The 24,631-nt window shown below is 46.4% G+C and overlaps 1 protein-coding gene across 7 annotated transcripts in view; it reads left to right on the top strand.

The window, feature by feature from the left end:
- The first annotated feature begins 1,207 nt into the window (after positions 1–1,207).
- The window catches only part of LOC119382547 (zinc finger CCCH domain-containing protein 11B), a 59,932-nt gene continuing 36,508 nt past the window's right edge, over positions 1,208–24,631 (top strand). For 4 of the 7 annotated variants that reach the window (XM_037650289.2, XM_049412234.1, XM_037650293.2 and 1 more), the window contains exons 1-6: positions 1,208–1,363; positions 4,212–4,376; positions 9,256–9,402; positions 10,297–10,416; positions 11,036–11,168; positions 17,729–17,866. In XM_037650289.2, coding sequence (XP_037506217.1) covers positions 9,337–9,402; positions 10,297–10,416; positions 11,036–11,168; positions 17,729–17,866 — 457 coding nt within the window. In that variant the 5' untranslated portion in view covers positions 1,208–1,363; positions 4,212–4,376; positions 9,256–9,336. Of the gene's footprint in view, positions 1,491–2,092; positions 2,117–4,211; positions 4,377–9,255; positions 9,403–10,296; positions 10,417–11,035; positions 11,169–17,728; positions 17,867–24,631 lie in introns of those variants that run through there. The other 3 variants (XM_037650290.2, XM_049412233.1, XM_037650292.1) reach the window with 3 other exon arrangements.

A 24,631-nucleotide genomic window follows, 5' to 3' on the forward strand; every position in this document is an offset into this window, starting at 1 on the left:
AACTATGCCTGTAGCATGCAGTGCAACATATTTATAGGAGGTATGGTGGGCGCATTAATCTGCAGCCATAAGCAGACATGGGGCACTGGATGAGCTACTTGCTGTAGCCACAGTAAAGAAAGGCATCGCAGTTTCTGGATACAAACTGCACCACACATTACCATATTATATTACTGAGTCTCTTTTAAGCTACACCCTGAAAAGTCGGCACAAATTCCAAAAGCAATTATGCTTTTGTTACTTTCATTCTCACATACTAGCATGCTTTCAGCATACAAGCAGATAACTTCTATAAAAGCTTTATTCTGGCTCATGTGAATTATTTCTGTGTTTAAAATGTTTACTGTTGAGGCATTTGTTCTGCTGGGTAAAAAAGCTTGGCATGATTTACACCTTTCGTCGCAAGACAGCTAAAAAGTGAATGCATTTGAGGACAAGTTACACGTAGAAATGTACATTTACATTATAGTAATGGGCCTTCTTAAATGTACGCAGCTGAAGCCTTTTTTTTTTTTTGTACCATCGTTTTCGCTCTTCTTCATGGCAACTGAAAACGCCAAAAAACAATCGCATAACAAGAAAGCAATGCAGGTATTAGTCTCACTCTTGTCGCATTAGACCATTTTTTTCTTAATAGTAGCGTCACTGTTAAATCGGGAAGTGAACATGACACATTTAAAGAAGCGGCAATTCCACCACACGTGATGTGGCATGCGCATGCATAAAAACTGTGATCGAAAAAGAAACAAAGCACAAATATTTGCGACAAGCACACGAGAATAACGATAATCGTCACTGCTTGTCCACCAAGCACAATCACTTCGATATCGCCGCTTTCAAGGTTTCACTTTTTCGCAAGCACAGTCGTAAACGGGAGGCTACGCACGAACGCACGCTCAACACTTTGCTGTCAATGGAGTTTATTTTCTTAGTCCATGCTTCTATCGCTAGCTCAGCGATCACATATTTCAAGGGAACGCAAATTGACAAGACAGCCGTCTACTGCCAAAACCGCCGGCCGCACAACAAAACAACAATGATCTAATCGCGATGGCGATGATGGTTGCTAATGTGACCAATGTTCTCGAGTTTATCTCTCGGCTGAAAAATCTCTTCAACTGACGTTCTGAGTGATTTGGGTGACGGCCGCGAGACATTTTACTTCACTCTACACTCGAACTGCGCGTGGCCCAGTGCAAAATCGCACTGTCTGTTCTCCCGGTCGGTGTTTTCGCTTTTGCAGTCGAAAACAAAAGGGAAACGACCAGTCCACTTCCTAATTTCCAGCTCGCTCGTCGTCCGACAGCGCCATCTATTTTTGTTGCTCCTAGTTCTTGCTCTTCAACTGTGCCATCTTGAGCAAGTAAGTTCCGAAGATTGCTTTCCCGTTTCGTGCCACCGCTTTCGGTAACTTATCATTCGTGGTCACCCGGAGTTAATTGAATATGTGCCTCTGTTGCTCCCCGACGATGTGAGCCCCTCGCAGTCGCGTAAGAGCGCCGTGCTCCTTTCCAGTTACCATGTTAAGCCTAAGCTGAAAACGTGTTGATTTTGTGATTGCTTCCGATCCTCACTCGGCCTCAAATAGAACGCGAGCAAATGTTGCGTTGCTTCGAGAGTGTCGCCAATTTGACAGAAAGGTTTACGGGTTTAGCATTTCGGCTTCGCGAGCGATTGAAACTGCCACAGAGACGTCTCCAGACAGAACCTTCCAGTTCTTTATATTTTTTTCCACCGTGTCGTTGGACGAAAACATCTGTACCTAATTTCTCTCCCCGACGCCCGAGTTTCCCAAACTTCGCTTGCGCGCCTGGCCGACTGCCGTGTAAACTCGTGCGCACCGCACGCAAATGTCGCCGGCTGGTGTGGGCATTCCGCGGTAGTGACCTTTCTCTTCGCCACTCGGATTGAATGACGCCACATCGCGGCTGTGCCGACATTCGGCGGTCGTCGGGCGCTTCCTTTCGGCGTTGAGACGACAAGCTTCGCGAGGAACAGGATTTGCATTCGCACGTTCCGAGCCGTTCTATTCGGCGCAGTTCCATTGCGACAGAGCCAGCAGTCGGACGCTGTTCTGCAGCTTTCTACCACGCCTCTCTCTGGCGCCCTCTTGACGGTAATGTCGCGAGCTCACTCAACAGCACTTCATTGTAGTACAAGAATAGCGTCTCCGTTGTCTCTTTTCTGAAGCGCCGAACTGACACGGCGGAAACGCCTTTCATTAGTGAGCGTTCGCACGTCTCCTTTAGGTTTGAAGATGCATACGAGTACCGTGCTTGATTGCGCAAGCGCAGCTTTCGTTTTCACAGCCGGCACATTGGTTCGCGGAAGTCCCATGCCTGCGTGCTGCTGCATTGACTTAATTTTTTTAATGGCTACGCCGCTAGCCTAGCCACCACTTTTTGAAGATTGGTTTTAATGCGAGCTTGTTGCTACGTGATTCCTTGACTTTTCGAAAACTTCGCTATGAATGAAACCAAGCAAGATAGACACGAACGCAGTCTCCGTTCCAACGTGCACGTGGGCATCCTAGTTCCATATTCGAGACGCCGTTTGCGGACTGTATGGATTATTTTCGTTGTCTCCTGGTGCACTTCACAATTGCAAAATACCTATAGAGCTAGTTGTCACTTGAATAGTGTGTTTCATCGGATTGAGCAAGCGCGTTTTTTTTTTTTTTTTTTTTTTTTCATGGTTTACGTAGTGGACGTCTAGCAACGCACCAGTGTATGTCCAGTCGTCCTCCTAAACAGAGTCCAGTGTTATGGCCGATGCGTGAATGCAATGAGAATTCGCCTGCCGACCTAGGCACATAAGTATAAACAAGTGTAAACTGGTACTTTGGTAGCGGAGTTGGAAAAGCTTGTTAACTAACATTCACTTGTCTTAAACCTCTGCTGGTCAAAATTAATATGGAGCTTCTTGACTGTGGAATCCGCCATGCGGAGCAATCTCCGCAATTCAAAGGTGTTTAAAGCCTGCAATGCTCTATATCAACCTTGGATGACTTGTGCATTTTAAGGTGGAAAATCTGCCGTGTGGTAACATGGTAATCTCTGTGGAATTGATGTCTTTCTGCATCGTAAGGCTGAGCTGCTGGGAAGCAAGCTTATTATTTTAATTGAACCAGTCTTTGTTAAAAAACTGTGATCCTTTCATTCATACGCTAGTTCTTGACATTCATACATACTTTTGATGTACAAATAATATGAAGGAAATTGATACTTATCCAAAGCTGAGCTTGAGATGTGCAATAATATTGCTTTAAGGTACTGGGGGAGAAGCAGCTCATATTCTAGACATCTGGCACTATGCAACAATGGAGATGTGATACATTACTCTGATTAAGTTTTACTTGCCCACTGGGCTTTATACCTTTGATGAATGCTGTGTGCCTTAGCTTAAAGGAGTCCTGACACAAAAATTTTCTCACCGCGTTTTTTTGCTGCAATGTGTTGCTGGGGGCTTGTTAGTCGTAGCACGGCACATCGTTTGCTGCAGCGCACGACAGATAATTACAAGCTCCTCATTACCGACACAGCCTCAGTTTCGGTTTGAAAGAGCTCCAAAAACGACAAGCCGCCGGGTGCAACTATCACCACCTAGCGAGTGAAACACTCGGTCACGTGAGCACGCAGAACAGTGACGCATTTCCGCGTGGTCTGTCGTCGTCGGGCTCATCGTCGTCTGATGGCGATGATTTTCTTGCGGCGGGGATGGAAGGAATTTTCGACGTGGCGAATCACTTCAGGTTTGACCCGATTCGTCGGGAAGCGCGTCAAAACATAAATGGCGGCTACGAAGTCATCATAACTTGTACTGGCTGCAACGGTTACATAGGGGAGGGGGGTCACCTCGGGTCACCTCCAAGGGTGTCAATGCACTAGGTGCGGCCTATAATGCTGGATCGCGCTCGCGAACTTCAAAATTCATATAAAATACCTTCCAAGCTTTATTCGCTGTCGATATTTTGCAGATGGTACATGCACGTACACGGGAATCGATCCAGCAGGCTATCTCGGCCGAGAAATTTTGTGTCAGTACCCCTTTAAACACTAGATTTGCATTGCCTTGTGTGTATTGTCACCTCTTTGCATCTGTAGCAATTTGCCACAGGATTTGTCAAACCCACATTTCCCTTTGATTGCCATCAACTTGTGCGTGAAGTGTCTTTGACAGGCAACACCACTTTTTCTTTCTTTCTCATGCAGGCCGTTATGTCTCTTGGCAGTAACTAGGATGCCCGGCCAACTGCCGTGCCCACGTCACCCGCTGTGCTTTGTCGGTATTGACCTGTAAGCACTCGGCAGCTCCTGCTGAACATTGTCGTAGGCACACAAGACACACACTCACCAAAGAAAGGCACTTCCTGTCAAGTGAGTAGTTGTGGCAAGTCTTTTCCCTATTACTTCTAGGATTTCCTGTTTTGCTTGTTTGTGGAGAGTTAGTTTCTTTGATATGATCATATGAATTTGGCCCTCCGTACCTGTCGTTATACTCCTGTTAAATTCGCACTGGTGTTGCCTGAGGTGTGGCTTTTTTTTGGATAAAAGAACAATGTAATTTGCTTGACTCCAGACACACATTGCCATAGTTAGTGCCTGTTGACTTGAGGCGGACATGCATAAATTATTTTAAGGAGCTTTTTTTTTTTCTGCTTCCATGCATCCATGCACTTTTAAAGGGCCAGTAAACAAACTCGCGGTCAGAAATTTCTAATGGAGAAATAACTGCGCACTTCTACAATCTGAACATGCTGAACTTTGCGAATAAGTGCTGTATTAAGGTAGTTACATGGTATAGAACAACCCGTGTTGGCTGGCTTCGGTTTCTCACTCGTCCTTCCCACCCATCTCTCGCAGCAGAGAGGGGTAGGTGTAGTCCTTTGTCGGGACTATGCCCACTTTGTCAACATAACACGATGTCAGTGACTACAGTGAAACCTCGGTGATACAAATCTCACGGGACAACCAAAAATATTCGTATCATACAAAATTCGTATCACCAGAAAGCATGGCAAATTAGCATGCGATAAAAGAAAGCGGCGTATATTTTCATTTATTGTTTTTCAGGGCCGCAGGAATGTCAAGAAGAACCCTGAATGATTGTCAGTCAAGTTCTTAAGTGTCTGCAATCATACCAGCACTCTTAAATATACGGCCCATACGCGTGTATTTAATTAATGGACCAGGTGCATTGTTACCCGCGACGGCAGTAGCCCCTTTCAAATTTCAGTATGCTTTTCTGCATAACAACAGAGTACTGCAGCGAAAGTAACAAAAGAAGCGCTTTGACAAGATGGATCAAGGCCACAAAATTACAGAACCACGGTCCTGTGTTATGATTTCGTTATTGCGGAGGTGTTGGGAATGTTTTTTGGGAGATTACGGCCATGCCCGCACAAGTGCGACGTCAGAGGTCGCGCAAATTGACCTTGTGAGGCTCGACTCCTTCGCCAAGACCGTCCTTGCCTTCTTTCGTTCCTCCTCCACCTTTCATAGGATGTCTGACGCACGAGGCAGGCACATGTAAACACAGTAAAACGACAGCAGCCCGTGTCGACGCGTTAAAAAAAAAAAGCATGGCGTTCATCTGTAACCTAACCGCGAAGGCACACGGAGGCACATAAGAGCATTAAAGATTCGCGCAGACAATCTCGGAGGCCGTAACGCCTCTCTGAAGGTTTATTCTGACCGTAAGAAAAGTGTTTTGTTACACCGTGATTCTGACAAGTTGGCGGTGCGGCACGCATGCTCACGCTTGCGTTTCCGCGCTCGCACGTGCTTGGCGCGTCTTCCGCGACAGCGCGGACAGCACCTCTTCGTACCTGGGCGGTAGCGTACGTTCGTATCAAATGTCGCTGGGTGAAAATCGGTTCGCAACAACCGCACTCAATTACATTGGAGGCCAATGGGCCTTGGCCGGGACCAACGAAAAATTCGTATCACCCCTAAATTTGTATGAGCTGTGATCATATCACCGAGGTTTCACTGTATGTCATCAGGAGCAGCCAACGACCGACAAGGTTTTCCCCACGTGCGCACGTGTCATAATGGCATGGGGAGGAAGTGTGTTGCGAGGAGTTTGAGGCACTGACGAGGCATGCATCCTTCCCCTAGCAGTAAAGTAGCGAGCTGCCTCGTCATCTTGGAGGCTTCTGGCAATAACATTTGTCCTGGTAGTCTCGAGCTCTACAAAACTTCAGAGGGCAGCACAGGAAAATGAAAATTCGGACTGCGTGGCCGAAACTGCATCACCGCAGGGCCAAGGCCCGTTTCGTAGTGCAAAGGACCAATTGACAAGCTCAGTGGTTCGTCACTGCGCGTACAAGGAGGATTGGACAAGTGTAGGAAAAAGGTGCGGGAATTGTTTTTCGAAATGGAGGGTCTGCGCTGCGCGCAGCACTGTAATATTTGCAAAATGTGATCGCCGTGGTCTAGTGTACGAATTAGCGAGCTTGTTTGGGAGATGTAAAAAAAAGTCGGAGCCTTTTTTTACTGGGCCGTTAAGGTCACATTTACCATGCATTTAGCAGTATAACTGAAACTGACTGAAAGGTGCTTTTCCCACGTTGTGGCAGTTGCACAACATTGGTGGCCAAATCTTGTGATGAACGTGTTCTCCCTGTTTCATCGTTTGTTGATAGAGTCAAGCCTCATTAGTATAACGAATCCCTATAATTAAACCTAATGAAACCAACAGACAATGAAGCTAAGGAAGGTATAGGAAACATTACTTGTAAGTTTTAACTGCAGTTTTCACTAACTTTCATAGTGAAGGCCTCGTTGCGGCAGACTTCATGCCTTAGGTAGCATGCGTGGTTTTATTGGTCCGCTTCCAGCTCATAATAAGATCATGTGCTACGTGGCACCAGCTGGCAACAAAAGGGGGATGCCCACTAGCTGCCGTAGCTGCGAGCGGGGCTGGCCAACACCCCCGGAATTACACAAATATAAATACCCAATAAACTGGATGGGAAAGCGACTGCTGCTGTAGCTCAATTGGTAAAGCAACGGACTCATTATCCGGAGGTTGTAGGTTCACTCCCTACCTTCGGCAAGTTGATTTTTCAACTTTAATTCCTTTTCCATTTATGTGGTAATTATTGTACTGCAGTTAAAACGTACATGTCCCCTATACCTTATGGTTTAGTGAAGTACAGTCAAGGTCCGATTTTTCGGACTCCCTAGGGACCGCGAAAATTGTCTGAAAAATCGGGCAGTCCGAAAAAACGAATTCATGCTTTTTTATTCCGCTCAAGCGGTCAAATCGCCACAGCCACGTCCGAAATAGCTTTAATGCCTCCCAGTACACTTATCAGGCATTTTGGTGCACGCCCAGGCTCCTGCAAATACATTTGGTACCTGCCGCGAACCCCGCTTAGCTATATGCCAACCGCCGCTTGCAAATTTGCGTCTCGTGATTAGCACTGCTGATACCAGCAAAGCACGGAATCGATTACGGCTCTCTCGCATGGAACGCTTGGAAACGATGACGCGGAAAACAAAGACTGTGGTGGAAGAGTGGATGACTTGTCTGGCTTTCCCCGATGCGCACACACATTGCCGAATCTTTGCCAATATGCAGCATTTGCTGCCGTGTGGAGCCGATCGTTTCTAGCTGTGTACAGCACATCGCCAACTAAGCTGACACCGTCACTGTATTGTTGCTGTACCGTACGCACGCATTTGTCATGAAAGGGTTCGTGATGCCCACTGGATCCATTCCTGACCGCACGCGGGCAGGGCAATAGCGAGCTGGTTTCGTTTGCGAAGGCAACGCGTCTGTGCGGCGCACTTAGCGGTCTCGCACAAAGAGGCAGCATGAATGGCGGCGCAGCGCATTTGGGTTCTCGCCAATTAAATGCATGCAGTACGCATGCACTACCAAGCAGTTAACTGAAGACTCTTATCGTAAGGGTCGTCAGCGATTAAGCCACACTGGCGCGTTTGCCACCTGCCGCCATCACGCCTCCGTTCATTTCCACTGCTTATCCGTAAAGACATCGCCGCATGGCGCCGTGATAGCGGCCCCTTTGAATTCCTTGTCTGCTTCACCCCATAACACTCCGACATTGCAGCAAAGCTGACTTTCGGACTCGGCTACTGTCGCAAACAGATCGACTTGCGAAAGCGCTGGTTCGAACCTACTAGATGATAGATGCGGCAGAGGTGGGGGCTTCAATTAATGCCTTTCAGACCTGCAATTTGGGCAGAAAGTTCGAAAAATCGGATGCCAAATAGTTGAAGCGTCCGAAATTTCGGGCGTTCTTATACATTGGCGTCTATGGGGCTGGCGACGGTGCCGCGAAAGCGTCCGAATTTTTGAGCCTATCCGGAAAATCGGGCATCCGAAAAATCGCCAGTTGACTCATTTTTGTGATAATTTTGATTTGACAAAAACCTTGCATGTTGCATACTGGGCTCGGTCCCTCTGTCAAATGAGATTGGTAAGCGTAGAATGGAGGGAATAAAAAAAAAATTTTTTTCAGGCAACCTTGAGGATGCCAGTGTTGCCAGTGGGCGACAAGAAGCATTGTCAAGCAAACCAAATGAAACACACTGCTGCACAATCACTTTTTGTCGCATAGAAGTTAACTGTGCTCTGTTCAACTGGTGGTGTCGTCGACGCCAGGCGGTGTCGCAAAAGATCTGCATTTTCAATAGCTCAGGCTGACTGGCCATTAATTGTGACTTGGCGCAGTGTCTCAACGAATAAGCATTGGAAGTAGTGGCAAAATGCTGAAGCTTTGCATGAGCTTGGGCTTACCCGAAAGCTTAGACCTAGCCCAGTGCGCGAGTCTGTCTGGGCAGGGTAAAGTAGATTTCACAGCAAGCCTATGTTTGAGGTGGCTGGGTTAGATCGGGATGGTGGTGACTAGAAACAGGGTTTCCGCTTCGCTTGACATTCCTAGCTGTTCATGATATAGTCTGGTCAACAAACACTGCTATATTTCTTGCTACCTTTTCTTCTTGAATGGACAGTGGCATTGGTGTGACAGTTTTCACAAACATGAACATCATTCTCTTGCCAAATTTGTGCTATTTTAAGAGCTCACTAAGCGATGTTACTTATAGGGACCAATAAGCTGTAAAGCCACAGGGCAGTGATTGAGGGCCTATTTTGTCTCTGCATTCACTTTAGGGGGAAATAGCAAGGGCATTTAGCAGGCGCAGCTGTTTGTGTAGCTTACTTTGTCTGAAAGCATAAACTTCTGCATGGCATTGTTTAAAATGTAATCTTTCTCACTTGCAGGAAAGGAACAAGGCAGCCTACTCGAAACTACAACACAGCTAGGAAACTAACAACAGCCCAAGGTAGCGCCAAGCAAAAGTGATGGCTGCCAACCATGATAGAAAGAATGATGACTGCTACTTTTACTTTTACTCGACGTGCACCAAGGTGAGCCAATTGCGTAATGCCCGCATTTTCTCAGAAGGCAGTGGGTCTTGCTCGTACCATTGTTTTACGGTGTAGTTTATGTGCTCGCTACAAAAACTGTTTTGGGGGGCATCTGCCCGGCTGGTGTCCATAGCAGTTATTGTTTATGGCAAGAAAAATAAAAGCATCTCAGTTTCTTGTTGGAATTGAACTCAAGGAGGTAGCATGTTGAGCCTATCTTACTGCTGAGCCATGCCATTGGCTTGTATGCATGTTGCTCCACGAGGAGGCCCTTTTAGAGGTGTCCTATAGCACTAGGCATGGCATATGCAGCACATAGCAGTTGCAAAGCAAGATGGCCAGTTGGGCCAGTTGGTTAACGTTCGTGTTTGCACCATATTTTTCAAACATGAGCAGTTACGTAGTATTGCACCAGGTGTCACCAGTTGGCTGGTTGGGTGTAAACTGGCCAGTTCGGTGTGGGTGTGTTCATAGCCTGTTCTTGCCTCCTTTATAGCACTGCTTAGACTTGACTGTGTGTTTTCATTGCATGTTATGGCATCTCAATGTAATTTGTAGACTGCTCCTGAAGAAGCAAAGCTTACAGCTTCGTGCATGGTTGCAATCATGTGATTTTTTTGCTCCATATATCTGTTTGCGAGCCATGCATGCTGTCGAGCAAAGCAGTGTGGCAGCAGTAGTGGTGACAGTGTTGTGCCTCAAGCCTTGGTACAGTTGCTGCTGTAATAACGAGGAGCCTTTTAATAATAATAAGCCTTTATAGAACTTGCTCTGTGGCCACTGCAGCTGTGCGATTGGTGTCTGATAAGTACACATCTGCGGTCGTTGAAGAAACACTGCTGTGGCTTTTTCTTGTTTGGTGGAGTTGTGAATGACTGCTTTTTGGTGTTGTAGGGGGATGACTGTCCCTTCCGGCACTGCGAAGCAGCTCTGGGCACAGAAACGGTGTGCCCAGCCTGGAAGGAAGGCAACTGCATGAAGAAGTCGTGCAAGTTCAGGCACATGGAGAGCAGGGTAAGCATGACGGTGCAGTGCACTGTTCCGATCGGATGATATGCTAGTGTTCCTTTCTTTCTATCTTTATATCCTTTTGCACACATGGCAGGGTACTGAACTTTTCTTCGTGTGGTATGGTTTAACAAAGGGCAGGCTTCAAGGAGCGCATGTCAAACAAAGGTTGTATGTTGTAATAGTAGATTCTGGTTTTAGCCTTGCATTATTTTCTATTTTGTCTTTATTTTTCTATTATGCCTTGTGCATTATTGTATAAGTGTGCCAGTACAAAGGCTTCTAAATAAAATTGAACTGGCATTGGGAAGGTTGTTGCAAAACAAATCGCATGGGGCACTATTCACAACATGGCTGCATACTTGAATCTTAAGTCTGAGCACAGTTCATTGGACTAAATCTTCATCTAGTTCGGATTATTTATTACTGTGCAAGTTCAACAGAGTTTTGAGTCACCTTAAAAGTGAGTCACCCAAGTAGAATGTGATTGAACTTGCTGTTTACAGGATGTTTCAAATGACTTGAAAGAAGTTTGGTGAAATTGTATTACGCTATTGCTTAAGCCGTGCTTTTCATGTGGCAAGTGTGTGTGTCCATATCTCCCTGCTGTTGTTTGTGCTTGCAGAAGAACAGGTCACAAATCCCGTGTTACTGGGAGAACCAGCCATCTGGATGTCGCAAGCCCCACTGCGTTTTCCTGCACAGCCGGCCCCGTGCTGCCATCCCAGATGTGCTAGGCGCCCAGCGGGCACCGGGCTGTAAGTGGCATTATTTTTGTTATTTTCTTATCGCGGTGGTGTTGGGGACATTTTTCAGGATATTTACAGCCATGCCCACACAATCTGGAGGTTTGCTAAAAAATTTGGGAATCTGCCTTGCAAATCTGCGAGTTGACAGGCGTGCATGTCCACAACTATCGTGCATGTTCACGTTGTGAGGCCTAGCTCCTTTGCCAAGACGGTCCGCTTCCTCGTTCGGTCCTTGTCCACCTTTCATAGGACGTTTTATTGCGAGGACATGGCTTGCATCGACGTAGCAGGCACGTGTAAACTCAGCACAAGAATGCTGCCTCGAGCACAGCAGCACGTGTAGACGCACTGAAGAAGAAATAAAAGAAAAAGCGCAATAGCAGCGCCGTTTGTAATCTAAATACGAAGGCGCATTACGGCCTCCAAGGTTCGCGCACACAATCTCGGAGGCTATGACGCGCTGCTGATGCCCTATTTTGACAATCTGGTGGCACAGCACGCATGTCCGCGCTTGAGTTCCCACTCCCGCACGTGATTTTCGCGTGGTAGCGTACGTTTGTATCAAATGTCGCGGGGTGAAAATTGGTTTGCAAGATCCGTACTCCATTACATTAAAGGCTAATGGGCCTTGGCCAGGACCACAGAAAAATTCGCATCACCCCGAAATTCGTACGAGCTGTGATCGTATCACCGAGGCTTTACTGTAATACATTGACGTATTAGACATTGATGTATTGGTGCAGGAAAGGCACACATGCGTTTTGGGGCAGGGCTTTTAAGATAGGACAGCATTTAGAGACTTGTTTCAAAACAGGTGCTTTAGAGCAACACCGCTACTTTGCTCAGACTCTTGCCCAAATCTTGTTAGCTTTGGTGAAATCTTGTTGCTAGGTTTTGCTAGTGCTGTGCAGCAAGGTGCTTTAATGCTGGTTGTGTTGTTGGCGAGATAATTGTGTAGCATGTCGTATTCATCGCAGTTCTGTCAGTGTGTTTCTGCTTAAATACAGTAGAATCTCAGTGATACGAATCTGAAAGGGGAGCAAAAATATTCACATCACCAAAAAACTAGTGATATCCCTTTTCAAACCGCGATACAGTTGCAGACCGTTTACTCAAGCGCTGAAAATGGAGTAGAATCTCAGTGATACGAATCTCAAAGGGGAGCAAAAATATTCACATCACCAAAAACTAGTGATATCCCTTTTCAAACCGCGATACAGTTGCCGACCGTTTACTCAAGCGCTGAAAATGCAGTAGAATCTCAGTGATACGAATCTCAAAGGAGAGCAAAATATTCACATCACCAAAAAACTAGTGCTATCCCTTTTCAAACCGCGATACAGTTGCCGACTGTTTACTCGGATGCTGAAAATTCGGACGTGCTCGTTTGTTCGGACACCTTCACGGCAGCGCCACTCGTCCCATTGAAGTAATGTAAACTCATGACCAAAAATTTGAATGTCCTAAATGGTGCTGTTCAATTTTTCGGACTTCGGCTGGCTGATCGAGTGCGATGTCAAACGTCATGCCATGCCGTCAATGATGGTTACGATTATACAGACATAACTAACTAGTGCAAAAAACAACGGGACGAGGTGAAGGCAACGGACAGGTCTCGGCGCTAAGTCCTGTTTAGCGCCGAGTCCTGTCTGTTGCCTTCACCTTGTCCGTTGTTTTTTGCGCTAGTTAGTTATGTCTGCAGTCGATAGGCACTAACTAGCCCAACTCGCTTCTCTCATGATGTTTACAATATTTTTGCTAGGTTGCCAGCACTGAAAGGTTGCACTGGCTATGGCTGGAGGTCGTGTCAGTGTCAAATCCACACAGAAATTACAATTGCCAATTCCGAAAGCTGCACGTAATGGTTGTCTTTTGGCTTTATCCAGTCAAGTATCTGTTGAATGGGCTACCACGGCCAAACTGCAGGCCAAGGCAAGTCAAGCTGGAATCGTATTGGTTTGATGTTGAACAGTGCTATTGTCGTCCTTCAGCGATGGCCATACACTGGGTGAAATACAGGCCGACTTGGTCGCACTTAGGTGCGCGTGTGTGCAGACGTGCATTGACAAGTTTTGCTGGCCACTGGGCCAATAAAGGTGCTTCTTTTTTCTGGTGAATCCTTTTTTTCGGTCTCGATTATTCGGACTTGTCGGCGTTTCTTGTTGAGTCCGAAAAAACGATCGGTGTGTGCATATGCACAAAATATTTACAGTCGATCCCGGATATATCGAACTCGGATATATCGAATCATTGGCTATATCGAACAGTTGAGAAATCCCCTTGAATTTCCCAAGCAAAAGTATGGGGTTGGTGTGCACGTATATCGAACTCCCGCACAGCGAAACATCCGCTATATCGAACGCTGCCCCGCGCCGAAGCCTAGAAAGTGCATTTTTCCTAACAACTATTGATAATTTTTTGGCCGCGTTCTTATCAATCCCTCGTCGCGCGCAGGTGACGAAATTGTGTTGCTCTAGTTCGTTGCGCAGCGCTTGTCAGTTCACCGGTATATTTGACGCCCGGTCCGCAGGTTTTAACGCATGGGCTAGTGTTTTTCAAAGAGGCTGATTGCCGAGGGCACCAAAATGAGAATTCGAAGTGACTTGGCAGCCTTGTTGTAACGTTTGCATTCCCTTCCTTGTCTCTTCCCGCACGATGGCATGCGGGCCCGCAAAGCATGGCCTTCGAGATCCGCAACCTTGTGACATATTTTTAATGTTTTCGGTTTTAAAATACTGATCTCAGAGGCTACGCTTTTTTCGCATTTCTCGCCAAAGTAGCGGCTGCCTTCTGCATTCTGCAAAGCCACAAGTGCCATCAGTATCGCAAACATGTCGACGGTGGAGGAATGCTTCTTCGTGCAGCGTTGTCTCTTGCAGAATGTGTACTTCGCGCTTTGTTCTTGATAAATCGTCATTCGGGAGTCGAACTAAGCATTGTCCCGCTCGTAGCGATAAAAATGATGACCGGTGCTTGGAACGACGTCAAGTAAACACCGTCGTGCATTGTTTCCTTATGGGCCTTGTGCCAGGTGACGACTTCGGGCGCGTCATGACCGCCGACTACGGCGTACGGTGCGTCAGTGGATTTTGCGACTTAGCGTTTCCGGGCGCCGTATCCGACGGGAGCACAGCGAGTGACTTCATCGGTTTCTTACTGCATCGATGGCGAGGTCATAGCTGACGTTGCCGGTGCTGCGGAAATGGACCCGTGCGGTTTGAAGATGCCAGCCGCCGTTGCCACCGCTAAACCCTTTACCGCGCTACAGAGCTCGCATCAGCATTCATCGTCGATCACCGCTGTTGTGGCGGAAGGTGCTGAATTTACTTATTTGGAAAGCTTCAATAATGTTGACGATGACTTGAATTCACGACGCGCAAGAAGCAAGACAAGTTGAGACTTTTTTCATGCGAAATAAAAGTGCGCTAACTTGCAAAAGAAGTTCTCGCCTTGTTCTTTAGCATATGTGAGCGAATCGTCATGTTGGCGCTTTTTACGATTTCAGAAAACTGTGTCGAGGCCTGCAGTGCTTTAATTAAAGCCTTACATACGCATATTTTGTATTTCGAATTATCGATATATCGAACTATTTCGCGGTCCCCTTCGAGTTCGATATATCCGGGATCGACTGTATTTTCATAGAAAGTACTCGCGTATGTCTTTCTGGGACGCACGCAAACGGATCACTAAGGGACGGCGCAGCTGGCTGCTGCATATATGTGTGTGAAAGCTTCTCTTGAGGTTAACTGAAAACAAAGTGCCGAAGTCCACTCCTCAAAGTCATTGGCAAATGACAGGAACGCTGAAACACTTCGAGCCTTTTTATGACTTCATTGCCTTTAATCTACCGCTGCATTAGCCACGTACCTTTGGAGCTGCGTAGTTGCTATTGACGATTGCGTCGATAGCGACCGCAGTTTTGTGTGCAGCGGTTGCAGCAAATGGTTGTGACATTTTCAATCTGTGCCATCAGAACTGTGTCGCTGCTATCTGTGGTCACGTCTGCCGCAGTTTTGTTTACAGCGTTTGTGGCATGCAGCATCGCCTTGACTCAGTGGGTGTTGAATGCGCGTGTACTTCAGGATTCTTGTCGTTGCCGTGCGTGATCGCGTTGAAGGCGACAGCGGGCTCGTCCACAGCGATTGTGGCAAATGAAAGCACAGTTTTGACTTAGTGTGCTCTGGCCGTGCGTTTTGGAGCTTCCTGCTGGGCTCGACGGCTTTGGTACTTAAGTTTGTATCGTGTTGCAGAAAAGTGTTCGGAACATTAGAATTTTGGCCCATTGGACACAATGGAGTTCGGCCGGCGAATTTTACGAATTCATATCAGTCAGGTTCGTGTCACCGAGATTCTACAGTACACACAAGACAATCACATTACAGTGGCAAACACACACGTCCACATAGGCTCTCTCATTAAGCACATCTCCGTACGCCCTCTGGCCCTAGTCATGGTGGCAATACCATGCAAATCTTCTCTTCATGCCCCCCCCCCCCCCCCCCCTTTTTTTCTTTTTTTAGTGCGCTGCACGAGCCTCGCTTCTATTTTCTTTTCGTCCTCTTGAGGCACTCTGCGCTACTGTCTGCTCTTTTTACTCGCATTTGCAAATACTTCTTCATAGGTGTGTACAGTAAAAGCTCGTTAATTCGGATTTCTAGGGACCGGAAAAAATGTCCGAATTAACCGAATGTCCGAATTATCGAATGGTCGAAATAAACACAATAAATGCAAGTTTTTTCAACATACCTTTACTTTACAAGGTAATCGCGGATGCGTATCTGTTTTCGAGCAGAAATTCGCGTGGACACAATTTTTCTGAGCCCTTCAAGGTGCTCAGCAGCGCGCATGCTGTCTGCAGTGCCAAAACAAAATTCTTTAAGGACGATTCGTCGCCATGCATCACTTCCTTGACGATTTGCTCATCAGTCAGAGAGCCGGCAGTGGCAACGCCATCAATGCCGATATAATCGTCGAGTGTCAATGCATCAGGCATAACACATCCGAATCCTGCCCGTCATCGGCACCGTCGTTCGGCGACACTTCAGCCACTGCGGCATCGCTGGAGTCGGGCACAACAAAGCCACTGTGCCTGAAACAGTCCTTGGCCTCGTACTTGGGCCGCTTCGCCGGCGTTGGCATCGGCGAAGAGTGCGTTCACACGAGAAGTCAACACAAAAGCACCAGCAACGATCAAGCTAAAGGAGCCGTACTGAATTGTTCCTCGATAATACGGCGTTCAACGATGCAGCACACCAACGGAATCAAAGCAACAAAAATGACACCGCGCCACTCCATGCCCACACGCTATCACGCGCGAAGAAAAGGCGTTCAACCAGTCTCAAGTCAAGCCAAGCCGATAATTGATGTCCATGGCGATGCTGCGTTTGAGCTTCACTTTTGTTCCGAATGGTTCTTTTTTCGTTTTCGAGCCTCGCCAGCGGTCCGAAAGTCGCCGAATTATCCGATTTGCGGTCAAATCTGTCCGAAATAACGAGCGCCCAGTCTCATAGAGTGATGCATATATTTACAGGGACCAGATGACGTGTCCGAATTAACCGATTTTCCGAATTAACGACAGTCGAATTAAAGAGCATTTACTGTATTGATGCTGCTGAGGCCAAAAACATTAAGCTTTGCTAGAAGTGTGGTTTGTTTTAAAGAGGTACTGACACAAACTATTGAAAACAAGATAACTTGTGGGATAGGTGTGTGCGGACACACACACATCATCCACAAAATATCAACATATAATATAGCCTAGAATATATTTAAAATCAATTTTAAAGTGCGTGTTGCACCACTGCACTCGAAACGCGCCTTCGGTTTTTGTGTAAACAATCAACCTTGTATCACATTTGTGTTGGCTGCCACGATCCTTGCGAGCGCTCTCTCCTAGCAGACCTTTTCAATGGAAAGAGGGGGCAGACTTAATTGGGAGTACAAAAGCTGATGTCCTAGCTTCGGCAGTGCATTTTTGGGGGGTCATGCATATTTACAACGCCTCAGAGGGAATTATAGCAGCACCCAGGAAACCTTTGTTGAAAAGAGTTGTCAACACGGTGCTCATGTGCACGCGGTTTTGTGTTCTCACGTAGCCAGCAATGTTTGCACAAAAACCCCTCCAGGTCCCGCCTCACTCAGCGTTCTCTGAAACTGAAATTGCAATTGAGTGCTATGAAACCACCTCCAAATAATTAACCGTCGCGTGCTCGAGCAAACGAGCTTTCCAGCATGATGTAGGTCGTTAGCTACCTATTGCAACAGAAGAAAACAAGATGCAAAATTTTTGTGTCGGTGCTCCTTTAAGGTCTGCGTGAAGGAGGCACTTTGCGACACCCCATTTTTTACTATAGGCTAAACCCTGATAAGCCAGCAGATAAAGTGCTATTGAATAGACCTGTAGTTTCACCTCATGAAGTTACTGGAAGCAAATTGGCAAGTGACTTTGTCCGGCAAGACTTGGCTTGGGTGCGGAGAACATTTCTGTTGTGTTTATTTCTGAGACAAGGATGAAGTTAGGTTGTCCATCACACAACACCCTTCTTTTGTTGCTGTGGCGGCCACTACAGTGATCCTGCCGGTGCCTGCGGCCCCTGTGGTAGCCCCCGAAGCAGCTACCCTGGTGGTGGCCCCTGGGGCCAAGCAGCCTGACCTGACCGCCACCCTTCCCCAAGCCATTGAACCGGTGGTCGTCAACTTTGATGAAGGTCAGTAGCCTTGCTTCTCCTTTCAGCTCTGATAGGACTCTGTCATGCTTATAGACTCAGCAGGCTGCTACAGGGTCATGGATGCAAATGCTACAGAAATAAGCAGTGAAGACTCCGTACAACGTGGCAACCACTATGCTATAGGATGCCACTTAGGGGTGGTTGCTTGAACGTCCAGAATTTGTTGGGACCTTTTGGGAATCTGCTGCAGTGACCACAGTGCTTTGCTGCTGGACACCCAGTTACTAGCTTGATTCTTGGCTCTTCCAGGCACACTCTTATGTGTGCTCAATGCGAAAGCGCCGACATACAGGTCAGTCCACTGTTAGTGGGAACGTGCGACCGCATCTGGCACTCCGCTCAGGAGCATGCATAGGAAGCGGCATAAACCAAGTGCATGCACGAAACTATGCAGGGTCAGCACATGCTGCGTGCCGTCTGTGACTGAACCATCCCTTCACATAGCTCGCGCGCGGCCATGCTGTCTTGGCTCTGACGTGCAATTGCACGTCAAGAGGTTAATGGTGACCATGCAGTTCTGGAGGTCTGCAGCAAGAACAAAACTGGCGTTTGCTGCCTCTATGGATGATACCGTAATCGCTGTCGGTGTGAATATAAAGTTCATCCATGTTTTTTTGAGGCACTCGCACAACCTACAGTCATCGATTCAAGAGTAAGCTTCTGCTTGCAACGACCACTGCGAAAAATACCTGGTTCGCTGGTAGAATGATCATTAATGGCCACCACGCTGTTTTGAAGGCAACCGGCCATAGTGCTACAAGCAAAAAGGAAACTGCTGTTTTCTATTGTGGCTGTGGATTTCGAAGTTGCTATCGACATAATCGTAAATGGTCTTCACGCAGCTTTAATGGCACACAGCCAGCACGGTGTCACACTTGGTGGTAAATGCATATGGGTGTCAACATTCTAGCTTTCGTGTCGTTAATGTACTGTTCGGACTGCATCACATTCTTTCAGTTCATTTCAGCACTTCTGTTTCTCTCTTGTGTCGCACATTTATAGTTCTTAGCTCTCTACTTGCCGAGAGGATTGTTTGAATTAACTGGGGTGCAGCGAAGTATGCTTGAATTAACGAGATTTTGATGCCATTAAATAATGCATATGTTCGCTGGGTCAGAGGATGAGTCCGAAGGGTCAAATTAACGAGCCTTTGCGTTGTAACAAGCAGCTTTACTTTTTTTATGTTGTGCCTGTCTTGATAGCAGAGAATTAGGTGACGTAATGAAACTAGGAAAAGTACATGTATAAGGTGATGTCACTTGGTTCAAGGTAAGGGCTGTTGGAGAGTTCTGCGAGAGGTCTTCTTCCTGCATTGCACCGAAAATTGGTTGGTTATGATGATGATGGTGGTACAAACAGATGTGAGACATGAGATCTCATCTCTGAACCCACGTGTATTGCCGTATTATAAATGTAAACATTTTGGCAGAAATCTGTCTGACAGACTGAAAAAATTCCTGATACTGAAATGGAACCAGCCATAGTTTTCAGATGGACCCAACGTTTCGAGACCCATTCGGTTGCTTCCTCAGGTTTTGAATATTGGTTGTAAAAGTGGCATTGTTTCTCTCACCTTGGCTCCTCGTTTCCATTGCTTCACGAATGCCGTACACTTATACAGTGGGCATCATTCTCATTGAGCGGTTAATGTTTCCAGGTGTGTTCTGACTGTGCCAAGACTCGTGTAGAAGCCTCCTTTCTATTTTTCGTTGCGGTGCTTTATCACAAAAGCGCCGTTATTGCGTAATCACGTTTCTTGCAATGCTCGGCAAGAGTGCTGTGCTGCGCTTTCATTCTCCACACGTAGTTCTTGTGTTGACGAGTTCTGTCGTAAAAGCATGTGCTTTCACCTATTTAACTGGCTGGGCACTTGGAACATGACGCTTCGTAAAGAACCCCCCCTGGTATCTTTCTTTGGAAGGTCGATATTTTGGTCATTGCAGCAAGCGAGCGAATGTTGGACATCCGCCATTTCAGTCATCTTGTGTAGCGCCAGAATCATAATGAAATGAACTGTGGAATTGCTGCCTCAAGTTCAATAAAAATAAGGTTTTTGGGTGCCAAATATAATCATAGAGCAATATATGAAACCAAGCGACTTTGGATAATCTAAAGAACTACAGTTCCAGAATGAGAAAAATACGAAAACTTTTTTGCCTCACACTGACATGGGTCCTGGAATTTTTTTTCTAATTCTTTGTCGATTGAGATGAAACTTGTGGAGTTTATGCATATTTGTGTGCAGATTTCAAATATGCAATTATTTTTCTAGTATAACATGTAGTTTTTAAAATATCAAAGATTTCATATGCTTTTTGGGAGCCCCATTTTGCCTAAACTGAGAGAGTTACAAAGTAATTAAGCACATCAGAATGACCTGCAATGAGTACAGAGTGCAAGAAAACAAGAATGGATGTTCTAAACCCATTTGAACAAAAGTTATGGCACGATGAACATTCCAAATTAGTCTACTCCAAGCTGGGATTTCAGCCACAAATATTCAACATGCCACAACTTTTGTTCAAATGGGCTTAGAACATCCATTCTTGTTTTCTTGCACTCTGTACTCATTCCAGGTCATTCTAATGTGCCTAATTACTTTGCAACTCTCTCAGTTTAGGCAAACTGGGGCTCCCAAAATGGCACATGGAATTCAAAAACGACACATTGTACTAGGAAACAAATTGCATATTTGAAATCGGCACACAAATATACATAAACTCTTAAATTGGTAAAGAATTGTAAAAAAAAGTTTTCAGGCGCAGTGTCCCCCCTTAAATGTCACTATAAGTGAATATCAATTTAGCGGAATCCACATTGCAACAAACCATTTTCATTTCCCTAGCTTCATTGAAAACCATCTATTTTTTTCCTAATTTAGTAAAGTAACTTAGTGCCATAGTTTCTATTTAATGAAATCCTTGTGCATGTTATTGTAGGACCTGGTCCCTCTATGACGAATGATGAAAGATTAGTACAGTCGACGTCCGATTTCCCGGACCCTCAAGGGACCGCGAAAACGTCCGGAAAATCGGGCAGTCCGGAAAAACGAATGCACGTGAAAACGCACATTTTTGGTAGGTATTTTTCGCTGACGGAGAGGGTCACAGCCGGAGTACAAGATTCCCATAGCAATTCAGCCAATGCATTGTTTAGGTGGCTCTGAAAAGAGCCGTTTATAAAAAAAAATACGACGTGGCCGGCACTACCTCATAGGTCAGCACTTGGGCGCAAAGAAGTCGCTTATTTTCTTTTGCACGGTCCGCTTGCCCGCGATTATGTCTGCCTCAATTTCAGTCAACGTCATGTTGCCGCTGTACACCAATGACAGTGTCATCAGTGCTCGCGTCAACTCCGTGTTCGTTGGCTGTGTAGGAGCTGGCTCTTCGTTCTCAGTGTCGGCATCGGAATCCTCCGTAACTTGATGAATGATTTTGTCATCGGTCAACTCCGCACATAGCTCGAGGTCTTTGTCAGCGTCGGCAAAGCCCTCAAGGGTTATCTCGGCTGGAATCAACACGCCGCCAGCGCGCAGATCGTCGAAGGCAACGTCCGCGGATGGCAGTTCGTCATCATGAGCCTACGAGGTGGCTTTGTGCGCTTCGAAGGCGCGGACAAAGACGAAGGAGCAGTCGGTGCCATTGCTGTAAACGGCGAATCCGCTCGACGAAAAGCGCAGCACGAAACAGCTAGGAACTCGGTGGATGCTGAAGGTCGGGAAACGTGATCACTGAAGGTAGCGCGCAGCAGCAAACGATCAACCGCAGACATGACCGCAGAGCTGGCACAGCTGACAAAACAACACGTGAACGAACACAGTGAGGTTTGGCTTGGCTAAGCTACGGCTGGCAACGGATTGACACGTGCGGTTTCGAGGTTACGGCAGGCGCGGTGCGGCGTTGCTGCTGATGCGCGGGTTCAAGGATATGAAAATGAAAACAACCAAAATGGCGGCATCGGTGGTGACTTTGGGTCGGCGGTTAACAGTAAAAAGTCCGGGAAATCGGATGGCGAAGGCTATAAGCGTCCGGAATTTCGGACTTTTTAATACATTGACTCTACGGGGAACTTGATGGTGCCACAGATGAGTCCGGGAAATCAGGCATGTCTGGAATTTCGGGCGTCCGGGAAATCGGACGTCGACTGTAAACTTTTTCAGAGAGAATGGATCTTTTAAGGGCTACGTTTTGTGCAAAAACGTCGGTGTGCGGCAAGAAGGGATCGCACTAGGGATGGACGAATATTAGGGCGTTTCGAATATTCAAACGAATATTAAAGTATTCGAATTCGCTTTGATACGAATTTATATTATTCGAAATTTCGAAGTATTCGAAATGAACGAATATGCATGTTTGACTGCACATAACCCCCTGTAAAGGTGGTTTCACTGCAACATTGGGTTGCCGTGCCGTGAAACCACCTTTCAAGGCGGGAAATCTGCACTGCCGCAAAGCCACACTTCAAGGTTAAATGTACATTTTTTTTTAGTTTAAAAGCGTGTTATATGGGCTTATATGCACCAAGTAAAGTAATTTTTAAATTGTAACGTATTGTACCACTAATAACTTGCAGCTGACTGCTATTCAAATCTTGATACTATTCAAGGTTTCTTCCACTTCATTTCAAACCAAAAAAGTGACATTCACTCATACCTAGTTCGAATTCTTAAAAATATTGTGCAAGGGTCATGACGAAAATGCTCATTTTTCTTAATAATATGTGGTGAGTACTATTCGAACTATTAGATTTGAAATTATTCGACCAAATCACTATTCGCTTCGGATTCGCTTCGAACCTCAAATGTACTATTCGCCCATCCCTAGATCGCACCTTCATGTTATCATTTTTTATCGCATACCCTCAGCTCATTGTATGACTGTCGACCAGTCACGGTTACAACTTAGCAAGGTGCCTATACAGATAAACATTGAAACGACAGTGGCCACTAATAAGCATGCGAGTATGAATTATCGCCGACAATCCTACCACAATAAGAGCTTTCAGCTGCCTGTTTGACAGAGCGTATGGCATTGCTTCTCTGAGGTGTAGTGCCCTTGTAAGGTGTACTGCACACTTTTATTAGATAACTCAAATGCGCCGTGCAGTCGTTTGCTGCCACTTCCTTTGCGGCCGTGTTTCAAGTGTGTGTGACCTGCACAAACAAAAGCAGCGAATGCCTTGAATGTGAATCAGCAGGTGTGGACTGAAGGCCCGCCACACTGCAATGCACACTGTCGTCTGCTGCTGGGATGAATTTTTCATAATTTGCCAGACATTTCAGTTGCTTGCTTCTGTTCTGCACTGCTGACCACAAAAAAATACAGTCGAACTCCGCTACAACGAACTCCACTTCAACGAAATTTCCGGTACAACAAATAATTCTCGGTTCCCCGTCAACAGTCCATAGGAGTCAATGCATAAATATGATCGCCACATCGAACACTTTTTCTGCTGCCGTTCCGCTTCAACGAAATTTGACGATGCCATTCCGGGCTCAGAAATTTAATTTACCGTGCAATAAACACAATCTCGGACATTTTGGTGCATTTTAGAACATAAAAATACGAATTCAAAGTCTAAATCATGTGTTGGCACCACCAGAAACCGCCGCTGATAACTGAGCATGGGGGCCGCCATTGCTTGATAGCGACGGCGATGACTGCCCTGCTTTCGCAACTGGCTTGAGTTGCTTCTTAGTCGCAGACAATCCGAAGCCAAAGCTCAGTTGTCCACACTGGAGTACAATCGCGGAACGATTTCTTTTCCGATGCCTTTCCAATGCTTTTCGTGCTTTTCGCGCTTCGCTAGTGGTCAGAGTGACGGTACACCTGCGTTATCAACGCGAGCAGCCCTGGGGTGCAGTGGCGGAACGGTGCCTTTTCCAATGCCAATGCTTTTCGTACTTTTCGCGCTTGGCCAGTGTGACCGTTGGTCAGAGCAACAATTCGTCTGCGTTATCAACGGGATCAGCCAGCCGCGAGTGGTGGATAAGAATAGCATAGAATAAGGCGTAAATCATCGCTCCGCGGTAGCACGCCTGCATCTCGCCGTTGTCGGCAAATAGCTAGTGTTAGCGTATTAGTGCAACTGTGCAGTTCGTGTTGTGCGCCTGTGCCTCTGTTTCGTTCGTCCGCTGAAGTCGTCGTTTCTGCGTTTTTTCCGTGGCTTCGCTATGCATATATGAGAATCGCGTCGTGATGCTGCTGGGGACGCAAAGGAAGCAGCAGACACTTTTTGAATTTTGGAAATAAAAGTTTCTCTGTTCTACTAGCTCATGTCAGCCATATTTTTTTCGATTTCACTATAATGAAATGTTTGCTTGAACGAACATCTTTCTGAGCGCCGTCAATTTCGTTGTAGCGGGGTTTGACTGTACTGGATTTCTAGCTTTAGTTTTTGGGTACAAAACCGCAGGACACAAAAACAACCCAGACTGTTATACCAAATAACGTAAGCACTGTGCAATTGGTACATATAAACCTCTCTGTGGAAAGGTGCAACTACTCCACACTGAGCTCTTTCTGCTTTCACAGTGCCACCAGAACTGCTAGTCTCTGCTTGTGCAGTTCGCTTGCTCTGAAGCGTTTGGGTATGTTGGTGCCGATAGTGTTGGGAAAACAGAGGTGTGTTTGTTGGAATATAAGTGCAAACGTTCGTGCCCTTCCATTCTGACGCACAGCTTCCTTAATCTGTAGAACTAGTTTGGTTGTAGGTTCGACTTACCATAAAATGCAGAGCAAGTGC

Source organism: Rhipicephalus sanguineus, chromosome 2 (genome assembly GCF_013339695.2).
Source record: "Rhipicephalus sanguineus isolate Rsan-2018 chromosome 2, BIME_Rsan_1.4, whole genome shotgun sequence".
NCBI lineage: Eukaryota > Metazoa > Arthropoda > Arachnida > Ixodida > Ixodidae > Rhipicephalus > Rhipicephalus sanguineus.